General features: G+C 39.7%; 2 protein-coding genes across 8 annotated transcripts in view; one reads left to right on the plus strand and one right to left on the minus strand.

The window, feature by feature from the left end:
* The window catches only part of LOC133489333 (microtubule cross-linking factor 1), a 40,828-nt gene extending 35,046 nt beyond the window's left edge, over nucleotides 1–5,782 (plus strand). For 3 of the 7 annotated variants that reach the window (XM_061798326.1, XM_061798327.1, XM_061798328.1), the window contains one exon: nucleotides 3,769–5,782. In XM_061798326.1, coding sequence (XP_061654310.1) covers nucleotides 3,769–3,960 — 192 coding nt within the window. In that variant the 3' untranslated portion in view covers nucleotides 3,961–5,782. Of the gene's footprint in view, nucleotides 1–30; nucleotides 2,773–3,768 lie in introns of those variants that run through there. The other 4 variants (XM_061798329.1, XM_061798332.1, XM_061798330.1 and 1 more) reach the window with 2 other exon arrangements.
* A 3,040-nt stretch (nucleotides 5,783–8,822) lies between these two features.
* Nucleotides 8,823–21,968, minus strand: zgc:66427 (uncharacterized protein LOC406256 homolog). The gene is made up of 5 exons (XM_061796438.1): nucleotides 21,435–21,968; nucleotides 13,705–13,800; nucleotides 13,523–13,628; nucleotides 11,536–11,629; nucleotides 8,823–10,843 (listed from the first exon to the last, which is right to left on the minus strand). Exons 1-4 carry the CDS (start codon nucleotides 21,964–21,966, stop codon nucleotides 11,572–11,574), a joined length of 792 nt encoding a protein of 263 aa, XP_061652422.1. The 5' UTR covers nucleotides 21,967–21,968; the 3' UTR covers nucleotides 8,823–10,843; nucleotides 11,536–11,571.
* Between the last annotated feature and the right edge of the window lie 97 nt (nucleotides 21,969–22,065).

Raw genomic sequence — 22,065 nt, forward strand, 5'->3', positions numbered from 1 at the left:
CTGTCAGTCATTTGAACGCATGCTTCACAGGGCCACGGGCAGAACGATGGCAAAGGTTCTCGTGTACCCTCAGTCCCCCTTTAAAGGATCATGCTGCTGTTGCGTCGGCATACGTCATCAAAAGGTGTCTCTGAGTGTTCAAATTCATTCTAAACCATATATGATTTTTGTTTTTTTGTTTTTTTTTGTGGGGGTGTAAAATGTACTAGAGTGGTACAATAACTTATGAGTTTTATTCGTTCCGTGATCACGCTTGTAACTCAAAACCCTCGTATCTCTCAAATCAGATTTCCCCTTTGAAATGAATGGAAATGCCACTAATCCAGTCCGGTATCCCCAAAATTGTTTTTAATGTGTTTTTTAATACGAAAAATAGCATTCTACTGTCTTGTACTTTAAAAAAAAAAAAACATACAGCAATAACTTCATTCGATAGAACATCAAGAAACAAGAATTAAACACTTTGTGCATCATGATTTCACACTTTCATTCAATAGACATTGTGCTGCTCCTTCTGGTGTGTGCGACCTGGCCACCAAGGGGAAGGAAAATACACAGACACTATGCATAGATTTGATAATGAAACCCAGAAACTAAGCTGCCTGTGAGCATTGTTGTGTGCTCTGTCTGCGTGTGTTCCTACCATTTGTGTTTAAATTCTGTATGGCGTTTAAAGGTTTATGGGACTACCGCCATATCAATGCTAATTTCGTTAGCCCGTCTGTTGTGTTTCCCATTATGCGTCAGCGTTAAAATAACAGATGTTCGTCAAAGTGAAGTGGTAATCCAGTATATGCGCAATCTACTTCCGCATTCGGTAAAACCGGTCTAAGCACTTCCTCCTGGTTTGGGTGAATGGCAAAGGAGACTGGGGGACAGCACCCCCTTAACACTGTGCCTTAAACACCCCCCCCCCTCCGCCGCTAAAATTCATCTAGAACCGCCACTGGCCAGCTAGCGCTCGTAGCTAATTATTTTCCTCGCAATTCAAAACAAATAATAGGCCAAACTCGTATCTCAAAAAACTCTTAAGGCAGGTCACTCTTAAGTTGCAGTACCACTGTATAGCCAATTATGATGCGATGTAATCATTTTCTGGGGTTACAACTTTTGTTTTCCTCTTTCTTCTTGGGAAAAAAAGAACTTTATTTTCACAAAATTAATACTTTTTCACTTGGAAAAGGCAACTTGTTTTTCAATGTCTTTCCCACAAAACACTCTTTTAAAAATAAATAAATAAATAAATAAAAAAGAATTTTTTTTATTTTGAAAATATCAATTGTTTTTTCTTCAATAATATGATTCTGATTCTGAAATAGTATTTTTTCTTTCCAAAAAGATTTGTTACTTTGGCAGATACCTTTTTATTGTGGAAAAAAAGAAAATTAATTTATTCTTATCCTTGAAATATGGCTTTTAAACACCAAAAATATGACTTTCGCAAAACCAAAGCAAATGTATTTATATAGCTAATTTCTTTCACAATGTAACACAATGTGCTTTACATGAAAAGCACTTAAAAAACAGCTTATAAACATTGAAAATAAAGAGAAAAATAAAAATCCAATCAAAACAGCGCACAGTGCAGGAAAAATCATTTTAAAGTGGAAATGCTCTAAAAGGCATACGAAAAAAGAAGGGTTTTTAACCTGGACTCAAAAAATAGAACTTGTTTCATGAAAGAAATATGAGTCTTTTAAGAAAGATTTTCATTTATTTCGTAAAAGTATTTCTTCTTCTAAATACAACTTTATTGTTGTGCAATTGCTACTTTGTTTCTTGGAAAATATTACTTTTTTCACAAATATCACTTATGTCCTTGTAAAAATATTACTTTCTTCTAGAAATAATAGCACTTTATTCTCATTAATTATGCCTTTTTGAGAGAAATATGATTTCTTGGCAAGTGGACTTTTTACTCTTGAAAAATGTTGCATTTTTTTCTTATTACTTTTCTCTTGAAAACATTTTTTTATCTGGATTCTTGTGAAAATATGACTTTATTTTCATAAGATTCCCCCCCCCCCCCAAAAAAAACTAAACAATTACTATAGAAAAAGAGCATTTTCCTTGAAAAATGATGTTGTTGTTTTTTCATTAAAAATGTGTACCTTAAAAAGAAAATCAGGGATCTGTATGAATTTTCCAGGTCATGTCATTGAGTAACTGTTGTACTGCTGTTTTGCCAGTGGAGCTCTTTAGCGCCCTCTGGAGTTCAGCACGACACGCAGCCACAATTTTGCATGATCAATCATGCGGTATGTTCCTTTAAAGCTTCATGTGACGAAAGCACTCCAAATGTACTTTGGAGTGTTTGTCACTATTTCATGACAGGTTGTGACGTCCTCCACTTGAGTTAGTTTTTAATTAACTTTATCTTTATTTTATTCCCACATTTACCCTCACACTTCCTCTTCCAGTCCCATTCCTTAATGTGGCATTAACAAGACGACGGAAGACCTTGGACAGTACACATCTTGTTGTTGCTTGTTTGTCATTTAACTGAACACTTAAGGTGGAAATGTCCACCTTGAGACATACCGCTGGCCTTTCTTTAGAAGTACAGTCCAAATAGGATTCAAATAGTCTATTTATGGACAAAATATGCTTTAAAGGTGTTTTAAGGTGGATTTTTTTTCTCCTTTGTGGTTCATGTTTGTGTTTTTTTACTCACTGTCGTTGCATGATCTGTGCTGTGTGATGGGAAGCACACCACGACCACCACCACCTTTACTTTGCTACTACAGATAAAACCTCTTTTGGGTCTTGTTACCAGTGTCTATCTTAAATTGAAATGATGCTTTAGATTTTATTTTAAATATATATATATATATATATATATATATATATAGTTGTTTTTTTAAATCATGGAAATATATTATTTCTTAAAATATTTGCTTTTTTCTTGAAAACACGCTTTATTAAAAAACGACTGAAAAAAATACTTAGGTTTTATTGAAAAATAGGTATTTTCCCTGAATGAGGAAAAAAAAACGTTTTCTTTTTTGTCAAAAATATTTTTAAAAAGTACTTTTACATCTTTTTTCTTGAGGCTGAAAACAATACTTTTGAAAAAGATAGGTTTTATTGAAAAATAGGTATTTTCCCTGAATGAGAAAAAATAGATATAATAAATAAATAAATAAATATTTAAAAAAGACTGTTCTTTCTTGTTTCTTGAAAAAAAAATCTTGAAAATATTTTTTGTTATAATTTTCCCCTGAAAAATAGTCATAAGATTGACTTCTTTTAAAGTCATTTTTTCTCAAAAAAACAAACGAAACATTATCATTATTAAACGTTAGTTTACTTGGGGGGAGGGGGGGGGGGAATATATTTTGTCATTAAATATTACTTTTCTAGTACTTTTTTTGTGGAAAAGAATTGGGAGCTTTACTTGAAAAAACATTGCATCTTGTTTTTAGAAAAAAAATATCGAAAAACATAGACTTGAAAAAAAAAGCTATTTTGTAAATATACAGTATTTGCTGAAAAGTGTGATGATAACCACAGAACAGGAAATGTAATTTCCTTTTGACGTAGCTGACAAGTACAATTAGTCAACAACCATATTTATAAGACAATGTTGTATGACATTTCATAATGCTTGAAATGTGCCAGTGAATACGTTTTAGGAAGGCCACAGTTTGACTTTGGGACATTTCCATAATTTGGACTCAAGAGGTTGCGGTGTGTAGTGATGGCCCGATGGCACGTCCAGTAAGTAGCAAGTGGGTCTCGTCCTTTCATCGCGTTTGTCATCGACAGGACCTACCCCGTTCTCCCGTGGCTCCGCCCTTGGACTCCCGTTTCCTGCGCCCGGCCCGCCCGGCCAATCGCCGTCCCCCCTCGCGCTGGGCCAACCTCTCTCCGCCCGCCTGCTCCGCGTCCGGGAGGGGGTTCACCTTCCCGCCTCCGGGACGGCGCACGAGCGGCCCGGAAGGCGACGCGCCGGCGTGACGTTCGTCCTCTACCTCTGACGTCATCCCCTCATTCATTCCCCCAGATAAGACTGAGACGCTCATTGGTCACCTGAGAAACACCAGCTGACCCCTCAGGGGAACAAAAACAACACAACTTCTTGAAATGTACTGTAATCATCAAGAACAAAAGAATAGAAATCATCACACATTTCCATAAAAGGTGCCTCTTCACACCTGAGTTCGTCTTTTGTCCATATGTGTGCATGTTTTTTTGTTTGTCTTATTTGTTTGACTTGAATGATATATTACGGCCGCCGCAATTCATACGATGGAGTGTTTGGGCCACACTAAAAAGAAAAAACTAATTGTACGATGAGCTGAAAGTCAAAATATTATTTGTCAGTTGCATTTTTTTCAAGAAAAAAAATATACTCTTGAAAAATATGAATTCTTGGAAAAATCATTGTCTTTTTTTTCACAAAATTCTTTTCTCCAAAAATATCTTTTTCTCATATTTTTTTCTTCATTTTTGTTTTACTTTTATTCTGGAATTTTTTTTTTAATGAAATTTTAAGGATTTTTGTTGAAGCTTATAACTTATTCTCATCAATTTCTAGACTTTTTCCTTGAAAAAGGTTTACTTTTCCCCAAACAAAACCATTTTCTTGAAAAAACATTCCTCGTTATCTAAAAATACATTCCTCTCCCCAAATTTCTTTCTTGCAAAATATTACTTTTTCTCACAAATATACATTTCATTTTCATGAGATTACTTTTTCTAGAAAATATTTCAAAGTATGACTTCCTTTTTTCTAAAATCTGACTTCCTGAAAAAAATTCAACTTTTCTTGACCCCCCCCCCCCACACACACATAAATGAAAAAAAAAACTACAAAAATATTTTTTGTAAGATTACCTATTGTAAAAATGTTTTTTTAAAGCCTGTTTCACAAAATGAATAACGTACGTCATTCACCAAAAATCACTGTCACTCAAAGATTCATTTTATGATTGATTCCTTTTTACTTTTTCTTGAAAAGTATGATTTAGTTTCTCAAAATGTCATACTTTTTCTTCAAACGTTTGCCCCCCACCCCCCAGAAAAAAAAATTGGAAAAAGGTTTGAGAATATTTTTTCTTGAAAAATAAAGACTGTTTTTAAAATATGACTTTTTCATCCCCCAAATGTTTCTGCAAAATTACTTGCAGTATAATTTTGTTTTCAATTGTTTTTGTTTCTTTTGCGTGTGGCCCTACTAGTTGCTGACAGGGAGCAACAACTCCAAGTAAATGTGCATCTGCGGTGCTTTGAGTTCCTCACTGGTCTCTGTGTACGCGTTCACCTTTTGATTTTTCACTCGAACGTTTTACTGCGTCAATTCCAAATGTTTGAATTGTGAACAGAACTTCTGCTTCTGTGGTGCGAAGCGGAGACACATGATGTCATCCCCCCCCCCCCCGCCCCCCCCTCCTGACGCTAACGTTGTCATTTGTGTATTTTCTTTATTTTTAATATAAAACACGTGTGAAGAGAATGAGGAATTATGAATCTCTGCCAGGCAGTTATCAGTCCAATATTTGCATGACACTAGCACTTTAGTGCACGTACAAGATGAGCGCTCGTCACTGTTACACTGAACTGTTTCTCGTTTTTTTGTGTTTTTCTATAGTGTGGACCACTGCACCTGTCAATGTGTCTTTGTACACTTGTTGTACGTCCGAGCAGAATGTGTTCGATTTAAAAAAAAAAGAAAAAAAAAAAAAGAATGTTTTAGCTGAGAATCTTAAGTGAAAACAATCTATACTCTCATGTACATAGTCTATTAAATGTCATTAAACATGAATGTGTATTTACAACAGCACCGCCTCAGATTGTCTTTCCTTACAAATGCTGTGTCATTACAGCTCCCAACACCAGACACACAGGGTGAATAACAAGAAGAAGATTGTGTCATCCGGGAAGCTAAATCCTCTTGACACGTCACGCAGCATCAGGGACACATGCACACACAAGATTAGGGTTAGAGTAAAGACAGGGTCTGGGTTAGCATGGGTTACAGGATATGTTATGGTAGGGTTCAATTGGCTTTAGAAGTTCGGGTTAAGAAAAAAAAGAAAAAAAAAAAGCTATTTCTTTGAGAAAGAAATGAAACATTTTCAAGAATTTTTGTTTTAAGAAGTGGAAAAAAATAAAAAATAAAAATACAGTATTCATGGAATAATAACTTTCTTGGGAAAAATACAACTTTTTTCAAAAATAGGACTTTCCCTAGAAATATTACCGTACATTTTTTTCTAACAAAAATGACTTTTCTCAGAACAAATTGACAAAAATATTAAGAAATATAACTTTTTTTTCTAGAGAAAAATACCAATTTTTTTTCTTGAAAAAAAGGACTCCTTTTTCCCCCCAATATCTGATATTTTTTTTCACGGGAGAAAAAATAACTCCCAAAATGAGACTTGAGAAATAGGTTTTTTTTTCTAGAAAAAAATCCAAATTCTCTTCTCAGTAAAAAAAATTTAAAAACTAAATCATGAATAAAATCGATTTTGTCAGACAAAAAAATGGTTTAAAAAATAGGATTTCCTTCTTAAAAAAAGGACTGCCACCATTAAAAAAAATATTCGTTTTTTCATGGTTAGGTTAGGATTCATTCATTTATTCATTTTCCATAATTCTTATCCTCACTAGGGCCGCCCCTATTTGACTTTGGGGGGGGGGACAAACGTTTTCAAGAATTATTTTCTTGAAAATGTTGACAATTTTTATGTGAGAAAAAAAGTCTAAAAAAAAAGCCATTTTGGAAAAATATGACTTATCGGAAAAAAAGAGAAAACTATTACCTTTTTCTTCAGAGAAATACTACTATAAAAAAATCCCCAGAAAAAAAAAAAAGCAAAAGTACTGTCAAATTATTAGTACTTATTTTTGTAGAAAAATAATTTTCTTCTTATGGTTTTAGTAGGGCTGTGATTCTCAGTGGTGAGTGTGCTCCCTTTAGTAATAAGCAAAATAATCACTGCCTAAATCAATTGTTTTCAACTTTCAAGTCCAAAACATTTGCATTTAACCTTTAAAACGGTTTGTTGTGAAACATTTATTTAGGTACCATTTGATTTGAGCTTTATCTTCAATACATTTAAATCAAATCATAATTGAATTATTTCTTCCCTTCTACTTAAGTGCTAATGTTCAAACTGCACGTTACAGTTGCCTAATTGAATCTAGATTTTTGATGAACACTTGGATCTATAATGAAAAATACACCCACCCAAAAAAAAAAAAAAAAAAAAAAAAAAAAAAAACTCACCATGCTACTGTAATTTTAATGTTGGTCATTTTGATGGTACTTGGAGAGTCAAGTACTTTTTCAGGCAGAAGTTTTAGATCCAAAGTAGTAGAGTTTCAGGTTAGAGGTTAAATAGATAATATAGTTATGGGAGGATTGAAGGTTAGAGTGAAGGTTGTATCAATTTTACAGGTTAAGGTGTGTAGTTGGCAAAAACAGTGGCGTTGCTGAAAATCAAGAAGCAGCCGTCGAAATATTCATGTGAGTTTGCCCCTTTGCAATCTTATGTTACCACCATAAATTATTCAGGCGGCACAGTTGCATGCTGGGAGCTGCCAATGCCGCTCTTCATCGCATCCGCACAGAGAGGAGCCCACCGCTGCTGTTCAATTATTTAGCAGAGCGAGACCCCCACCCCGCCCCCCGCTGATGCATGCACACCGACATGATGCTGCTGTAACCATAAAGGACGCGACCTTCATCGTGTCAAGGTCACACTCTTGATGCATCACCACAATGCTTCCAGATAGGACTTGAGTGATTCACAGCAAAGCTAAATCTTCAAGCAGTTTTTACATGACAAAACCTTTTTTTTTTTTTTTTTGTTTACATTTACTAAAATACAACTTTATACTGTAAAGGTACAACTTTGTTCTAAAAAAAATAAATAAACCTTTTCTCAGAAAATCTGTCTCTTTCCCCCACTGGGGGAAGGAAAACAACAAAAAAAGAGGTAACGATAAAAAAAGGTATTTATTCCCTTTGAAAAACCTGGATTAAGAAAAACTTCAAACTTCAAAATATGACGTACCTGTAAAAGTAAAAATTTTTTTTTTTTTATAAATTAATTTTGTTCCCTCTGAGAAATCTGACTTTTATTATATAAAAAAAAAGAAAAAAAAAAGACTTCTCTGGGAAAATCTACCTTTGTTTCTTAGAAATCAAAAACAAATAGAAATTATTACTTCCACTGAAAAATATACAATTGGCTTAACGAAATTAATTGCGAAAGCAATTTGAAACAAAGTGCTTTACACCTACATCTCAATAAATTAGAATAGTGTCACTTAAAAGCTTAATTAATTAGGTACTTCAATTCAAAAAGTAAAACTCAAGAGATGCACTACACACACACACACACACACACAGCAAAATATAATTTTTTTTTTTTTTTTTTTTAAACGTGTGCAAATAATTTTGATGACTGTCGCTTACAACAAACAAAAACCCCAAATTACCTCTCTAGAAACTAGATTATGTAACAAACAATCAAGAAATAACAGAAATTATTTGAATGTAGAAATTCGGAAGAAATTAGCCTATTTTGGAAAAGTAGTTTCCCATGCGTTTAATGACTATATAAAGGTATGCATACAGAAAAAAAATTCTTTTTACCATATTCTAATTTTTTATTTGTTTTATACCGGCATCTGGCAATTGAACATAAAACATTCAATAACAAACTTAAAACATACTTCTTTAAAAACAAACTCCAGCAGTGCCTCCTGTCTTTCAGGATTTTTTATTTTCTTTTATATAAATGACTTTAAAATAACTAAAAAAAAAAAAAGAAAAGACATGTAAATGCAACACAGGATACGAGCTCTCCTCTTCACACATTTATTGTAAAAAATACATATAAAAACAATTTGAGACATACAAAAGATTGGAGCATTAGAAACAGTATATCCAACAGACAAAGACCAGCCGTTTCTTTTTGTTTTTATAATTGCATTACATATTTACAATTCAATAAATAAAATGACGCCTCTGCAGTATTTTTTTTTATTTTTTCCCCCCCCTCCCTTTCCAGATTGTCCGTCCGTTATATGCTGGACGAAAGCTGTGGCGTCTGACAGGGACGCACGCGGGGGAACAGATCTGGGGTGGGGTCTATTTATACAAAATCCCATCCTTGGTTGAGGACACACAGGCACGCGCGCGCACGCGCGCACACACACACATACACACATACATACATACATACACAGAGCGAGCTTTGCGAGTTAGCATTGGTAAAAATTTGAGGTATTGCACCACGCGAATTAAATGAGGGCTGTCCGCCCACTTTATTGAAAACACACGCACGCACGCACCTCAAGAGTACACGTCATAAATTATCACCACAACAAACGTAACATCGAATGAGCATCTACACACACGCACAACAATTTGGCATTATTCTTATTTCTTCTTCTTCTTGTTAAACATGCACAGGGCTGCCCCCTAGTGGCAGGACGAGTTGTAGCACCTCAGCAGGGACAAGAAAATGGAAAGCCGCTTGAGCATTTATTCCATATTCATGTACTAGTACGTTCTTTACTAGTACTCACTAGTAAGTCATATAGCGCACTAGTAGAATGACTGGTTCGAATAAATGCTCAAACAACTTTATGAAAAGCCATTTGGGCATTTATTCATATTTAATCCTGCTGCGTACTTGTAGGCCAAAAATGGCGAAAATGGTGGGGGGGGAAAACGTTACTAGTAAGAAAGTAATTCTACTAGTGTTGTCTAGTCATTCTACTAATGTGCTTAACTGTCTTACTAGTGTGGCGCATACTAGTACATGGACATTTGGATATGGAATAAATGCTCAAACAGCTTTATGGCAAGATGTTTCAGCATTTATTTGTAATGCGGTCTAGGAAGCCAAAAGTGGCACTATTCGTGGGGAAAAACAGAGCCTACTAGTACGTGGACTTAAGCTGGATATCAAGAGGATTGAATAAATGCTCCAACGGCTTTCCAAACCAAACGGGGATGATTGGGGGGGAGAAAAATAAAAAGACTTCCTACATCAGTCGTTCTTAATTCTTTGATTTCTGACGGCTTCTAAAGTGCCCCCCCCCCCCCCCAAAAAAAACAGCGAACAAGCAAAGGCAGCACACACACACACACACACACACACACACATAGGCTTGAAAAGAAAGTCATACGTCAAGCTATATAATCACGGTCGTTATGATATCATACTTTAAAATATCACAATTACAAAAAGGTAGCGCCGTCCCTTTAAGGCTGAAACGGCGAAAAAGAGTGGATTCCAGAGATCCGGGGGAGGGGAGGGGGGGGGGGGGGTCGGGAAGATGATGATGGGCTTCAAAAAGCAGTACCGTTGCCACATGTAACATGATGTAACAAAACCAACAAAGAATTGCGGGTAATTCACAATAAACACTCACTCGGCATCATCTCCAGTCCAACGCTCGAAAGCAAACTGAATAAGAAAAAAAAAAAAAAAAAGCCTCGAGGGACAAAAAAGTGCTCAAATGGGTGCAAACACCAGCGCGGAACAGCGCACTAACCAACTAACCCCTCTTAAAAATGTTAACACTTAAACAGCCGGTGACGACGAAACCCGACCCCGCCTCCATCAAAGCGCCGCCCGCCGGCTACACAGGAGGCGACCGTCCCGTCTCCTTACGGGGCGATTACGTCATCAGACGCCCAGCAAGCGAGGAGTTAAAACCAAAAAGTAGCCACCGTCGTCCTTTTCGGTTGTTTGGAATTTGACAGTTTGTGGTGAAATGGTCCGGACCAATAGGAGGAGGTCCACGCCGCGGGGAACTTCCTTATGGATTGACGGACATCTTCCATAAGGAGAAAGTGTTGGCATGTGGTCTCCTGTGAGGAGCCAAGAAGAAGAAAAACAAAAACAAGAAGGAGAAAAGTGCCGAGGTGAGGCTGACGGGAAAACACGACATCGGCAAGTAGGACAGAGCCGTACCTTGACTTTGTTTTTCCTCATGGAAACGCCATTAATCTGTCCCAGTCCCCCCCACCCTCCAAAACACAGCAATTTGTGGGGTTATGCAATTTTATTAAAGTCAAATAGAACTCTTCAGTGAACCCCGACATTCACGGTTGGGCATTTGCAAATTGATCGTTTTTTCTCGTACCTATTCTCAGAATTCACCAAAAAAAACCTCACCAATTTGCTGTTCCATCTGGTGGCAACTTGGTGCCACAGAACTGTTGAAGTGAGTTGAGGAACTTCATTAAGACAAACAGTTGCCCTATGACACCATCTTGTGGCATCTATTAACTACTCAAAGTAAAACATGTTTGCAAATGTCTTATTTTGATGAAACAAAGATCTGCTTTATTATAAAAAAATAAATGTAATTATTAATATTTACAGTTTCATTAACTGAATAATTATAACTACTTACTGTTGAGAGGCTTAAAGCCCAAGGATTTGGACAATTTGAAGTTAAACAAGGGTATCGATGAATTTGCTAATAGATTAATCGTCACAAATCTCCTCGGAAGTCAAGGTACCGTCGTAAACCATCGACAAAAATCATTGAGCCTACCTGAGTCGTCGCGGGGGAAGTCATGTGACCTGGGAGTCAGTCCGAGGGGTGCTCGGGGCAGCAGGGCTTCACCTTGGCCCACGCGTCGATGCAGCTGCGGCCACACGGGAGCTCGTCAAGGCGGGTTAGCGCGATTGCTCGTAGCGATTCCATTCAAGCTACGCCGTTCGTTGGACTACATTTCACCCAGCGACGAAATGACTCATTTGCGGCGCAAGGACAACCGATATCACATTTGAAACTAAACGGCGAGCCGTACGAGTATTGCACGGTCAGCTCAGTAGAACACATTCGTGGACGTGCAGATCATTATCTTCTCGCTTCATTCTTATCAATGGACTTCATAGAAAAACGGGTCAAAAAACGCCTTCACATTTGGTTCAAACAGTAAAACTTGATTATTTCTCAAAATAGCTCCTCGACCGTCTCATTTCCACACGAGCGAGTGTCTTAGTGGCCAAGTGTGTGTGTGTGTGTGTGTGTGTGTGTGTGTGTGTGAGACTCCGTGAGATCGCGACAGAAATGAAGAGTGGCCTGAGTGAGAGCGGGCGCGAGCGCCAGGAAGTGACAGACTGAAAATGAGCGACAGAATTTGAGTGATGGCGAGAGATTTACAGCGAGCGAGAGTGACAAAGTGAGTTAGCGAGCCCGAAAACGGGACAGAGATTGATAGTGAGTGACGATGAGGTTTTCAGAAAGAAAGTGATAGACAGTCTGTGTACATTTGAGTGACTTAGTGACTGGAATTGAAACTTGTGAGGCAGAGATAGAGAGAGCCATGGCCAGGTTCCAAATGCCAGCGGTCTGCAGGGTGTATCTGCATTTCGTCTGCATTTCAGCGTGAGGAGCCAAAAAGGGACCACACCTCTCAACATGTGCTTTCTCAAAGAAGGAACTTAACAAGACTTGCGTGGAAACATCGCATCTGCACGCAACTGATGTCAGACTCGTGACGTAACCACGCCTGATGTGCACATGTGCGTTGCCTAACCACATAAACATTTCCTGTGCTCCAATGACAGGCGGCATACTAAAAGCTCACAAAGTCCAGATAAAAACAAAGCTAACACTTTTACAATCTGCAAAAAAATTGTTTGCAAACATCTAGCCGAAACGGAACCCTTCAAACATTTTTTTTTTTTAGTTTGTTGTATAAAAAAAAAAAAAAAAAAGACACTAGCCAACTTTAACTCAAAATGGACTCCACATGCCTCACTATTTAAAGGCAGTTAAAAAGACAAAGTGATTCCTCCGAGCCGATCAGTAATGAAAAAGAAAATAAGTTTGAATTAAATATGGGGAAAAAAAGGTGTTTTATACTGGTCAATTTTGAACAGTTACTCAAGTAAAAATTTGTTTTTTTTAATTCATGACCTCAGAAAAAATGGTTTTGTATATTTTATTGGTAATCTTAAAAATAAAATGTAAAAACACTTTAATTCTACATACTTTTTTTTTTACAGTCTATTGGTTTTAAAATAAAACGTAAAACAATTTTAGATTACATTTTTTTCAATAAATATTTTTCACAATTATTTTCTCATTTTGTTTGTTTAGTTTTAGTTGAATTCAATTGAACATTTAACGCTTTATGGGTCACTCACTGAAAATGTTGGAATTCCAAAGTAAAAATATTTAATTTTTTAAATAAATATTTTTTGACAATTGTTTGTACATTGTACTTTTACTTTCAGATTCCTGAATTTCCAACAATTTCAACGAATGACCCATAAAGCATACAGCATGTTCAAATGAATGAAACCACACCTGACTGTCAATCGTACAAGTCAGCATTATAATTGTATTGGATCTCATTAGATTGTACCTAACCAAATGTCTAGTGGGTGTTGTATTTTGAAGCGGGGCAACCTTGACTTACTTTAACAGAGCAGCAACATATCCGATTACCTCGGCGGTCTTAGCTAAGGCGCCATGCGTGCGCGCGTGTGATATCGATTATAGTTACAAGTCGAGTGCAGGTCATTACCTCTTGTGGTAGACGCAGAGGCACGCCAGCCTGGCAATGGTCTCGCCCTGCACCAGATCCTCCAGACAGATGGAGCACTCGCCGCTGTCTTTGCTCAGCACATCCGCTGGACGCACGGACACACACATTGTCATCAATGATTCTTATTGGCGAGGGGATTTAGGAAGCACACGCAGACTTACTGTTGTAGGGAAGCGGCGGCGACGTGAGGCAGCTCAACAGGTGATCCTCGATGCGACCGCCCGGGAATAGCTTGGAGCAGAAAGGACAGCGGATATCTGCACACATACGTAGACACATGATGGATGTGGTGCGTTTTGTGAGTCAAGGTAGTTGCCAATAGCCCCTTACACGCTGACTATAAAAAGGACTTTTTCCCCGCATTGTTGTTCAGAATTAAACAGCAACGACACGGAATGGCAGAGACAACGTTGACATGGCATTTTACTTCCTTTGGAGGTCGCATCAGAGCCGTAACAGAGTACCTATACCCGATAATGCAATTATGGCTCTCAATTCTGATGAAAGTGTTTTTAAAAAAATGTAATATTCTTAAAAAAGACCAAACACAAATTTCACTCAAAAAAACGTTTTAGAGTAGCAACTCGTCATGACTGGCATACTCTTCCAACTGCATGTTTTTCCTAACAGTCTTGCCACACATCTCACTCAAAATGTAGCCTGTATCACAAGGTAGTTCCGTTATGTGGGGTGTGAAAACTAAATAAAAGCAGTACATACAGCAGATAAGAGACAAAGAAGAACATACAAGAAGGAATATGGATGCCATGTTACCTCTGTGGGTTAACTACAAAATAAAGTTAGTAAAAATAAATACAGGACTGCTTCTTGAGAATAGCAAAGTTCTAAAATAAAACTGTCAAAGGACAACTTCTTTTCATTAGATGTGCAGCACTTCAAGAGGCTTCGTAATAGAAGTCCGTAACAGAGATTAAGAAACTTGCTGCTTGCTGGACGGTTTGTTGCTGCTACTCGTGGGCTGGCGGAGCATAGTTCATCCATTTTGCAGAGCAGAATTTGGAGTCAGCTTAAAATAAAAATAAGGCATCTTTCTTGACCTTGAAGTATCAGTGGCATAGTATCGGCGCATTTCTTCGAGTCCGAGACTCTGAGTACAGACGTACAGTATCAGCACTGATACTAGTAATCGGTACATCAATAGTTGCAGCATTACTTAACCTTCACTGCGTTCTTTGTAAAATGCAAAGATAGATGCAATATCTTTTTTCGTATCTTCGAGACCTTTTATCTTTGAGGTGAAGGATTTCAAGTTCCATGTTTTGCCAACAATAACTCCACTGCTTTGACTATTTTTTATTTTTTTTGCCCTATCATTTCTGTATCGGATGTGCTTTATGCAAATATACAGTGCTGTGAAAAACTATTGGCCTCCTTTTCAAATTCTAATGTTTTTGCATAGTTTCCACACTTTGAAAAGGCTCTAAGCAGAAATCCGTGTTTTGTTTCTAAATACATTAAAATAGTTTTGAAGTGCTGAAAACATGCAAAGCCATAACAATATAGTGCTGAATTGTTGAGCTATAGCTTAAACATCTTTCTCACTGTTTGAATTTTCCTGATGTTGTGGGTGGGACTAAAACACAGCCCCGGGGCACGTACCTTCTAGCGCAAGTTCCCTCGCCCACTATATAAGTACAAAGTGACGTCATTTGGTTTGGCTGTGCTGCTCAGTTGTGAGTTAGCTGTGCTTAGCTTCCATACCAAGGCCCATTTAACACTCCAGCGTGCAGTTTGCAAGCCAACGATGGGTACACCGCGAAAATGCGTCTTCGCTGGATGCCCCAATTTACAGAACAGCTTGGTAAGGTTTTTTTAAGCTCACAAAAAAAATGAGGAAATCATTTTTAAAAAGGAAATGTATTGTCTTTTTAAAGCTACACGCAAATGGCGAGTTGAACATCAACAACACCAGCCAACTCTGCAATGCGCATTTTACGACGGATAGTTTTGTAAACTTTCAGAGACAACATGGCTTTGTGGGTAACTTGATACTAGTGAATTAGGCAGTGCCGACTGTCTAACTACCTGGGCTTCCTCCTACCGTCCCGCTTTTGTCAGGTGCCGTGTTCGGCAGTGACATTGTGTCACCAACAATGAGGCTAAGTTGACGCCACCGAACGTGATTTTACATCGTATAAGCTATGACCCCCTCAGTATGTTTGATTCTTTTTGGCGCATCCATTCAACACGCCAACAGCGTCTGAGAGCTGAGTGGTGGCCCTTATTAGTTTTGAAATCCCTTTTTTTTTCCTTCTTTTTTTTTTTTTTTTTTAAAAAAACAATTAGTTGCTGTTTTTTTTTTTAATTCACTCAAATTTGGAAGGCTTGTTAACATTACTCTTCTCTGTGGTGTGTCAAATTTACAGTAAATTTTCTGGGCCCGTTTAGTGCCACTTTAATGTTTAAGATGATCAAACAAGGCGGGAAATTACTTTTCCCACACAGGGCCAGGTAACTTTTCTTCCCCCCCCCCTTAAATTAAATCATTTTAAAACAGCATTTTAAGGTCACTTAGGTTATATTTTTCTGATATTTTCATTTGTTTGATGATCTTAAAGTGTGGAAACTCTGCAAAAATATAAGCATTCGAAAAGGGGGCCAATACTTTTTCACAGCACTGTCGTATCCAAGTCGGAATTCTGGTAGTGTGACAACACCCTTCTGTTAGGACTCAGATGCGTAACATTTTGCAGAATCTCTGCAGCAAAGGCGAGATGTTGCTTCTGTGTTTGGCAATCCCAGAGAGGCGGGAGAAGGGTGCGACGTTAAACACCCGACACTCGCTCTGCCTGCCCAGTTGCGTCAAAAGCAAATGTCGTCGATGGAGAACTATTTTATTTCATTCGTCACACCAGGTGCAATATCATCTGATTGCAACGCTTTGTAAAAGCATAAACAGTTGTGGAAATATCCTGACTTTCTGCTACAAATCTGATGCCAATTTTTTCACGAGCGCACAGCCTTGGGATGTAAATGAGGCGAGACGTTGCCTGTGTGTAGGGGAATGCCAGAAAGGCCGGGTGTGAAGTTTAACACCAGACACTCACTTTCCCTTTTAGCGCTGTCAGGAAACTATTTTACATGTAGTCCAGACGTTGACGTCTTCTAATAATCTGATTGCAGGATGCTGTATCGCTGTGTGAAAGCGCAGGTTCTTCCCTGGGTTACATGTGAAAGGTAAAAATCTCAATGTCAGACAGCTGCAACGACTAATCGAATAACTCAATTAAAAAAAAGGTTGAAGAAACATGCCTCGAAGCCTCCAAGGGATCATTTTTCCACTGAACTGCACTCAGTTTGACACCCCTGCTTTGGATGACTCTCTGGCCTAGCCATGTAAGAAAAATTAAATAAAAACACCAGCTCCACTCTATACACGGTTATAAAGTACTTCCAACATACACCGCTTTTCTGCGGCATTTTACAACACAGTGCATCGCGCGAGCAACGTAATAACCGCACGACACAACGAATCAATAATGAAATTCTTTGCCAACACTTGTCAATTTAATATTATCGATTAGTTGTCGCAGCCCTGGTACCAATGTTAGTTTATTTAATATAGCCTGCCATTGCTAGTTAAGAGCGTATTGTAATACCCCCGCAATTGGTCAAGGATAGAAACAGTCGACACTTTCAATCCCTTGTTTGAACAAACTGTATGAAAACAACATTCATACACGAGCTGCCGATGGCCACAACTCATGCAGTCACCCAACACGCAAACTGGCTGACGGATTAGCCGGTTAACAGCCAGCCAACGCTGCGCTTTCATTCGCCGACACCAGCGTCAATCAGCAGGCCCCACCTTTTAACGCCATTACACATTCAGTCAGATGCTACTGTAGAATGTGAGGATGGCCAACCCAAAGGCACAAATATACCTGCACCTCACTCACATGTATGCTATTGTACTTAATCATGGAAAATCCTTTTGTATCTGATTACTCAATTGGATAATCAGTAGAACACTAGATTCTAAAAATATTTGATAGTTGGAGCCCTAGCCAAATTATCGGTTATAATTGTGATGTGGCTATTTTGCAGGCTCTTTGTGTGAAAGAGGATCGCTTGAGTTTTTTTATTTTTTTATAAATGTTGACAAGTTTTGCCGTTATGTGCACGACACAGATGGTCCAAAGCGTTCCCTCCAGGCCTACATTTTCCCACGCCAGCATTTCCTCCTGACCCCATTTCCCCTTCACATTGGCTGGAGGGCCTGCCCGGGAAAAGACCAAACACCCGATGGTGATTTGTCCCATCTACTGCCACCACCTGGCTCCGCTGAAAGTGAAACTAGGCTTTCTTCGAAGACACACGTCAACCGCATTCTCGTTCAGTTTCCAGGCCTCCGTTGTGACAACTGTCCTCACGGCCCTGATACATGATGGGAGGGTGGTCCTGCATGTCATTCCATTCCTTACGCCAGAAGCTCAGTTTACACAATACGGCCTCAGATGACTCCCCTCATCATAAATGCACGAGATTATCTGCAGAAGAATGCAAGTTCCTCAAATCCGTTTCAGTTTTACACATTGTTGGACAACAGTCTTACTGCTTGACTGTGACAAATGTAGTTTATTTTCCCAAAAACTAAAACAATAATATCGTTGTTTTTTTATGCCTCTGAAATTATGGAAAGTAAGGCCCACCCTCAAACTGCAAGACTGTGGTTGGTTCGCTGAAGACGAGCCCTTCACCTGTCAATCAAATATATGTTGACGTTCGCTGTAATCAACGGCGGTTATGAGTTTAACTTCCGGTTTTAAGGACTGATCCTGGCCCGCCTCTTCCGGTGTGTTGAGCTCTACGGCAAATTATTATTTACGATTCACTCAAAGGCACACATTTCGCCAAACAAGTTGAATTGTATTATTAAAAGTGTATTCATCAACATCAATACTTGAGTTCAATATGGACTCATCAACTAAGGCATAGCTAGCATAGATAAAGTTAGCTCACTATAGCCCACTCATTCTTTGGTCAAAACTACAAGCGAGACAATCATTGACATTTTACCAACATCTTTAAGCAAACCAAACTCCATCGACATAAAATTATCTTCTTATTTCCTTTCGTGGTGATTTCAAGTAACAAGCCGTTTTTTTATATATATATATCTGTGAGGCCGGCCACTTGATTAGGGAAAGCGAGCAAGACGGCAGCCAGAAGTGCTTTTTTCCCCACATTGAACATTCTTTGTGGAAGCCTAACAAATAAATGCTGAGGAATCCATCCATCCATCCATTTTCATAGCCGCTTCTCCTCACTAGGGTCGCGGGCGTGCTGGAGCCTATCCCAGCTGTCATCGGGCAGGAGGAGGGGTACACCCTGAACTGGTTGCCAGCCAATCGCAGGGCACATACAAACAAACAACCATTCGCACTCTCAGTCACACCTACGGGCAATTTTAGAGTCTCCAATTAATGCATGTTTTTGGGATGTTTTAGGAAACCGGAGTGCCCGGAGAAAACCCACGCAGGCACGGGGAGAACATGCAAACTCCACACAGGCGGGGCCGGGGATTGAACCCGGGCCCTCAGAACTGTGAAGCTGACGCTCTAACCGTGCCGCCATGCTGAGGAATGCCAAATAAAATGAAAACTGACCCTTTGGGGACCGCACATGGGTCATTGTTTTATTTTACACATCCGTAAAACTTGGGACAGTACGTACACCCGGAAAAGCACGGTGATGCAGACTTATGCATCATGCAGGAGTTATGTCATACTTACGTGACCTCATAGCTTGGCCCGACTCTTTGTGACTGACTGGCTCTAAGTCAGCCAGTCGGCAATGTGTCGCATTATTTTTCATTCGCATAATCCAGCAGCCCGCGACCCTAGTGAGGATAAGCGGTAAAGAAAATTGATGGCAGAAATATTTTGCCTGCAGTCCGGCACAGTCTGTGATATAAATCCTACCCCTGGCTGAATAAAGTGTGTCACTGAGGGTAATCTTAATAAACAGTGGACTTTCCCGTGATTGTGTTAATTGGGGACTAACACACACAATAACTCTGAGAGAGGCGCTGACGTTTTAAACGACATTGCCGCAGTGGAGCGAGCTGTTTAGCTTCTTAAATCGCTAGCTGGCGGGTTAACGAACATCATAAGCAGTTAACTTTGCCCAAAGTGTCTCTGTTGTGTGAAATCTACATGCTGCACATGGAGAAAGCTGTGGAATATTGGATGGAGCAAATATCGTCAAGAGGGTACTGGTCCACCGGCGTTCCATCAGCCCACGAAACAGCTAATGACACAGCCATCCAACTCTACTGGCTCACCACAACAATTTATCAAGTCCGGAAAAACTAACGTGTTCATTTTATTTATCGAACAATAAGTACAAGTAACATAGTAATTATCGTGACAGGCCTAGCCACAATGAGTCATTTTAGTGTGCATGATGATTCTTGAGCTGTTCTATACCTTTACAGTTTCAAAATCCCCCATGACCCTTCAAAAACTGACAGCTGCCTGGTTCTGTGCAAAATGTGGTGGGAACATGGCCAGTTCTCGGGACAGTTTCAAACTCCCCTGTGAACACCAGCTCCACTGTCTCATATAAATATGTACACAGAAACAAATTTTCATGTTTCTGCTAGACTTCACACCGATCTGATCGGTATAGGCCGATAATTAGCATTTTAGGCTGATCGGCTTTAATGTCATAATTCGCCGATCCGATCAACGACGTCATTGATAGGCTCCGCAAAAGACATTTACTCCACGTTGCCTTCGTGTAGAGTATATTTGAATCCAAAAGCTGGTTTATTTTTAGCCTTGTCGTGTGTCTTTTGACGTAGTACTGTAAATATCTGACAGCCAATAAAGTTATTAAAAAAGACATGTCAGCGGTGTGGGACAGACAACACGTCTGAGACAGACAACACGACAACTTTGGTCTTTCACGATTGCACTGTGTCAGACTACTGCAATAAAACCTTGTATTCCGATACCACTGTATCTTTTACGATCACTGGGCTTTACCTTGGCAACTCAAACGCGTCCAGATACACTCGTTACCAGGGCAACAACAATGAATCGCATCGAGTGTATGATAAGAACAAAAAGGGGAAAAATGTGTGCTGGTGGTCACTGGTGCTTGGGAGAGGACTTTAATTCAAGGCTTGCTTGAGGCATGTTCACATACTTTTGATATGATACACCTCGCAAGCAGGCAACAAAACGTAATGTAGCCTAGCAAGCTCGTGCTTGCCCCAACGGTTGTACCGGCGTTCTGTCAAATCATGCTCTATACTTTCGGTGTGTGTGTGTGTGAAGTAATTTAATTACAGTAAGTTAGCACCCATTATTTCTGTCATGTTGTAATGTTGGCTTGACCTGCCTGATTAGAATACATGACCTGGCAAGATATTTTTGAAGATACTCAGTATACAGTACACAAGTATAATACAGTAAATGAACAAGTCAATTAAATAGACACTTTGCTCCATCTTGCGATAGGAGTGGTGATCGGTTATCGTTTTTTTTAACTCGCTGATCGGCCCCGAAAATCCAGATCGCGTAAAGCCTAGTTTCTGCACGAACCTGTGAAACGTGGTGAAAAAACACAGACAGTTCTCATGAATGTTTTGAGCTCCTTCTTAAACACTGTCCCATAAAAAATACATTTATGGCATTTACAGTGTCAGTTTCAACAGTTTTCCTTGACTTAACACACTAGTAAGTCTAAAATCAATCAAAGGTCCACACTAATGTGATGAAAGTAGAGTCGACTAGGTACTATTCTTAAAACCGATGCGAACTGTCAATCAAATCAGTAGTGACGTCAGTGTCGTATTTATATTTATTTGAGTTAAACAGGACATTGGAATGTTGAGTGGTCACGTCTCGTCTCGACTTACTGCCATGGCGGTTGTTGACGCGGTACAGGCCGATCCAAGCCTCAGACACCGGCCGCTGGTGAGTGCCCCGGACCCTGGCCGACCTGGCGCCGACGCTGCGGCCCCCGTTGTGCCGATTTCCGGGCAGCCGCTCGGAGAAAGTGCGGTGGGGTGTGCGGCCCGTTTCCTCCCCGGGCTGGTGTTCGGCGTTGGCTGGAGCCTCCGGGCTCGTGCTGCCGTCCTCCTCCGCCTTGCCCTCGCTGTGGTTGTCGTCCGCCGGGGACGCCTGGTTCATGCTTGCCGGGATGCCGTGGTGGTCGGCCGGGCTTCCGTCGGCGCTCGCGCCATGCTGCCCTAGGTCAGAGTCGCTGCCCTCCTCCGAACGGCTCCGGTTCACTTCGGTGTCGTCGAAACTGCCCGAGAAGTCCACCATGAGGCTCGTGGGCCTGGCGCAGCGGGGTCGCCGGTACGAATCCCGCTTGGCAGTGCCATCCTTCCCGAGAGTGGACGACACCACCGGGTCTTCCTGGAGGCGACTCGCTCTCGTGCCCATCGCTAATGGAGCTTGGCTAGCCGAGCTATGGAACGTTTGCAACACGCCGACAACGACGTCGACTCGACCCTTTCTACCGCGGCGGACTCGACTGGAAAA

Source organism: Phyllopteryx taeniolatus, chromosome 14 (assembly GCF_024500385.1).
Source record: "Phyllopteryx taeniolatus isolate TA_2022b chromosome 14, UOR_Ptae_1.2, whole genome shotgun sequence".
NCBI lineage: Eukaryota > Metazoa > Chordata > Actinopteri > Syngnathiformes > Syngnathidae > Phyllopteryx > Phyllopteryx taeniolatus.

Coding starts and splice junctions, on each gene's coding strand:
- zgc:66427 (XM_061796438.1), bottom strand. CDS start 21,966: ATGGGCACGAGAGCGAGTCGCCTCCAGGAAGACCCGGTGGTGTCGTCC. Junction 13,629..13,704: donor GCCGCCGCTTCCCTACAACA/GTAAGTCTGCGT, acceptor CCGTGCGTCCAG/CGGATGTGCTGAGCAAAGAC. Junction 11,630..13,522: donor CTCTGCGTCTACCACAAGAG/GTAATGACCTGC, acceptor GTGTGGCCGCAG/CTGCATCGACGCGTGGGCCA.